At 44.8% G+C, this 4,197-nt stretch overlaps 1 protein-coding gene across 1 annotated transcript; it reads right to left on the bottom strand.

Moving 5' to 3' along the window:
* Positions 1–612: 612 nt before the first annotated feature.
* Positions 613–1,979, bottom strand: LOC135789534 (homeobox protein MSX-1-like). Its single transcript, XM_065299393.1, is given in 2 exon segments — positions 613–1,405; positions 1,408–1,979. Coding segments are annotated over 2 exon segments (828 nt in total). The 5' UTR covers positions 1,810–1,979; the 3' UTR covers positions 613–979.
* Between the last annotated feature and the right edge of the window lie 2,218 nt (positions 1,980–4,197).

The raw sequence follows: 4,197 nt of genomic DNA, 5'->3' as shown, positions 1-4,197 counted from the left end.
GACCCGAGAAAAACCGGAGCAGGTAGTTTTGCCTTTTCTAGACCAGCGCGCATTGTTATTGTAATTTCGTGTCGGTTTCACACGGCGCACAAGGCCCGTGGACAAAAAGGACAAACGGTAATTGCCACTAAAAATCGCCGCCAAGCGCAAAGTGAACACGAATTTACGAGCTAATTTTACGCCTGGCTTTTTTAATTTTCCCCAGATTTCGACAAAAACCGAAAACTCATTCAAAAACGCTCCTATCCGACATAATTACGGCTGCGTTAAATTATGTATATCTTTAACATTTCAAATTTCGAAACGAAGAGGTGTAATTAAAATGTTGCCCGAACCGGCTTCTAATTTTTTTCGTTTTAATGGCGTGCACGCGTAGGTGTATTGAATACTTGGCAGAAAACACTATTTCGGTGATTTTCGGCGTGCCTACTTCCACACGGCTTCGTTAAATTGTTATTGCGCCGAGATAAGATTCCGGCGGTGTGTTTAAAGTGTTCTCGGGTTCATCGTCATTTGTTTTTTACGAGCCGCACACAAAATAATCATCAATACTCACTAAAACCCTCCAAAAATGCATTGGTATTGTCGCATTGGGAAGAAAAAAAAACGAAATATTTTTTAATTTTTTTTATCGTCTTTAGTCTGTGTTCATTTTCATTTATATACAATAGGTAAGTATATTACATATGTCACATATACAAACAATATGCTTATAAATATTTTATTTACATGAGATTCATCTGAGATTCAATTCGCATTGGAATTGTCGCCGGGCTAAATCATCTACGCTCCTTTCTAGATTTATCAGTCTTATAAAAAATTATGTTATATACAAGCTTATATACAAAATGTACATTATCTGGATTATTCTTAGTATTATTATTATTATTAGATTTGCACTAGAAACTTTGTATACAATTTGCACAACCGTAATATTAATTTTTGGTTTCCACTGATTCTCGAAATCTCCCCTGGCTGGTTAATGATGCATGTTCATGATGGCATCCTGCGGGAAGGCAAACTGTGGCCGATGGGCCATCGCCGCCGCCAGGAAGGGCGATATCGCATGTCCCGGCGCGCCCGGAAAGAGTCCGAACGTCGGCGGGAGTAACGGGCGCGCACTCAATCGCAGCTTCTCCAATTCGGCTTCCTGCAAGCGCTTGGCTTTCGCCCGTCGGTTCTGGAACCAGATCTTCACTTGCGTTTCCGTCAGCCGCAGCGAGCTGCTGAATTCCGCGCGTTCAGCGATGCTCAAATATTGCTTATCCCGAAACTTCTTCTCCAACGCCAGCAGTTGTTGAGTTGTAAAAGGAGTTCTTGGTTTTCGATTGGGTTTGTGTTTACGCAGAGCACAGCGGACAATCGGAGGTGTATTCATGTTGACATTAGGAAAACCCATACCTGCAGCAAAACCCTCTGGGAGTTTGTGCATTTTATTCCCGGGAAGTTAGCATTCGGTTGCTGGAGCCAAGGGAAGGGCCATTGATGCGGTGGACCACTTGGGGAACCCATCAATCTACTCGCCATCGACGGATGCAGTGGTTGTGGGATGATCACTTGCTGAGGTGATAGAGATTCACGACTTTCCAAATCGTCCATATCATCATCATCAACGGTGATATCTTCATCAGCTTCCTCCTCGGATTCAGTAGGCGCACGGAGTCTAGGATGCTGAGGGAGATCATCATCGTCCTTCAATGAATCCACTGGACTAGTCGGGGGTTGTTTAGCTAGCAGTGATTCCACACTGAACGAGATCTTTGCCTTCGTCGCGGTGATCTCGGACTTGGTATCCTCCATCATGATCATTGGTATGGTGACACTTTCACTTTGATATCCAGAAATCCAACAAAGAGGGTTACACTGAACACTATGTTTTTTTTTAATGGTTGTATGTTTGTGGTCTTGAACTGAACAAACGTGTGTCGCTCTCAGCGTTCACTGCTCGACTGACTTTTTGTCCGACGCGAGCTCCGGGGTCTACTTTATGGGAGACCAGTAGGCGGAGCGTCCGGGTCGTCCTCCGCGCGCGTACAAAAGACCTTCCCATTGCGAACCCCACCACCACGTCAATACCAAAACGCACGCCGGGACAATTACAGGTAGTTTTTGATTCCGCTGCGCCGTCACGGCTCGTTGCCACAGTAACGACTACCCTCTTTCGCTAACCACCAGCTTAGAGAATATAGATAATAACTAATTTGAACTCGATTACTTGTTTCCCAACCCCCACCACACACCACATCATACACCAACGAGTTGTTTCTAACTAGTAGTAATTTTTATCCGCAATAGAGAATAGAAAATGGTCTATGGGAGAGCAATTCATCAACCACCAGGTGAGCGCGTTGAGCAGGAGTTGCATAAGTTTTCGGCCGTCCTGCCGCGCTTGTCGATTGGTTCGACAGCCAGCAGAGGTTCGATCCGCAGGCCGCCTCGCTCTCTATCTTCTGGTTTTTTGCGCGCGCGGCATGCAGACGAGTTTCGCGCGGGCAGAAAATTCGAGAGGGGAAATTGGAAGGTGGAGTAGACGTGGTGAATTGTGAGCGATGCGTTCCGCTCCCGCCAGGTGCAGAGGAGACCTAGGCAGGAGACGTGTTGGAGAGGGGGGGATAATAAAATCAATTTTATGCTCCCGTATCAACACGCAAGCGACTCATGAAATGGTGCATTGCATATTCTAGTAAACTACAAGTGCAGACATTGATTGATCAAAATTAGTATCAAATCTAACCTAAAAATTATAAATACAAAGGTCCCAGGGATATTTTTTTTTTGTGTGTGGATGAAAACTACTTGAACCAAGAAGAGTTGTTTGGAGTTGAATGAAAAAACTGCGTTCGAATGAAGAAATGAAGAAACCAAGAACGCGCAGTCCTATTAGTAGTAGATAATTGAGTAATGCTGACGTTAATTAAACGTCTCTTTTTGCGGGAGCAGCCACTGAAAGTCAACCACAAAGAGCGCAGGCAGGCAGACGGCCATTAAAGCCGCACGGACCCGATTTACGAGCCGAGCACATCCACAGTCTGCTTAAAAACCCTCTCGCGAGTCGCTCGCTCTCTCGAGCTGGCGACAAAGCCAGCCTACAACCGTAGGGGACGCGCAAAAAAACGTTTCGATATCTTCTTGCGCCACATTTAATTAAACACAATTGCTTTGCATCTCAATCCCAAAAAAGACCACGCGGCCATTTGCATTTGCAGCAAACATCTGAGTCTACTCATTCCCATGAGATCCAATGTCTAATTAACAAATATTTTTGGGTGGTAAACTTTAGAATATGTAAATTTCGCAACCCTTTCACTTTTCCTAAGGCTAGAGGCGAAGGTGGAGGTGGAGGAAACAACAAATCCTTTTCGTAAGTCAAACATTGTATTGACATCGCGATGTGCCGTCGACGGGCGGTCCGACCGCAGCGCACCTCCGGTGGTCCTCCTCACTGAACAGAGAATTCGTCGCTTCGTGGTACCAGAGAGCGTGATTTGTGACAACACTGACAACTGATACAACACTGCGTGTATCTTGTACTTGTACTTCCTAATGGGATATTTTGCTAATCTGCGCGCTTTTCACAAGTCACAACTTGCAAATTGAAGCGTTTATATCATCCAAAACCAATTTCCATATGGCCCCGATCATAAATTATCAACTTATCCATCATGCGACGGGCGTGGAAGTGATTAGCACTTTGCAATTGGCATTCTGTTGCAGTTTTACGTAGAAGGGCACACACAACTTGCGTATCCATGACACAACCTCCCCCCGTGCCGCAAAAATCAATAACATTCAATAAGCTAATAAGCTTACGAGCGCGCTCGTGCGCAATGAATCAACGTTTAATGTGATTTTCAGCGGTTCCATAACCGCACCGTCGATTTGCATAATCCAAAGTGGGCAGTGGCGCTGTAATGATTAGAGGGCCGGGCAGCGGCCAGCGTAATTCCACTTTTAAATTCTTCCCTGCCATTCTATGCGAATGTAAATTTTGCTAAACTTGAAAAAAATTCGCTGCTTCTTCCCGCTGATGAACGCGCGCTGGTTTGCTGGTCTTAATCTTAACGACTCTCACTCAAGAGGGAAAAAAATGCGAGCGCGTGTATTAATTTCGTTTTCTGGTACATTTAATTCAGCATTTAGCGTTTTGCGTTTCCTTTTTCCCGCCATTATTACATTACCTACGCTTGCGATTATTTT

This window comes from Atheta coriaria, unplaced genomic scaffold, assembly GCF_025399875.1.
Source record: "Atheta coriaria isolate IRGN ID8LTWV9N9 unplaced genomic scaffold, Caltech_Dcor_3.1 hic_scaffold_3_pilon, whole genome shotgun sequence".
NCBI lineage: Eukaryota > Metazoa > Arthropoda > Insecta > Coleoptera > Staphylinidae > Dalotia > Dalotia coriaria.
This window is presented reverse-complemented; position numbering and strand designations above follow the sequence as displayed.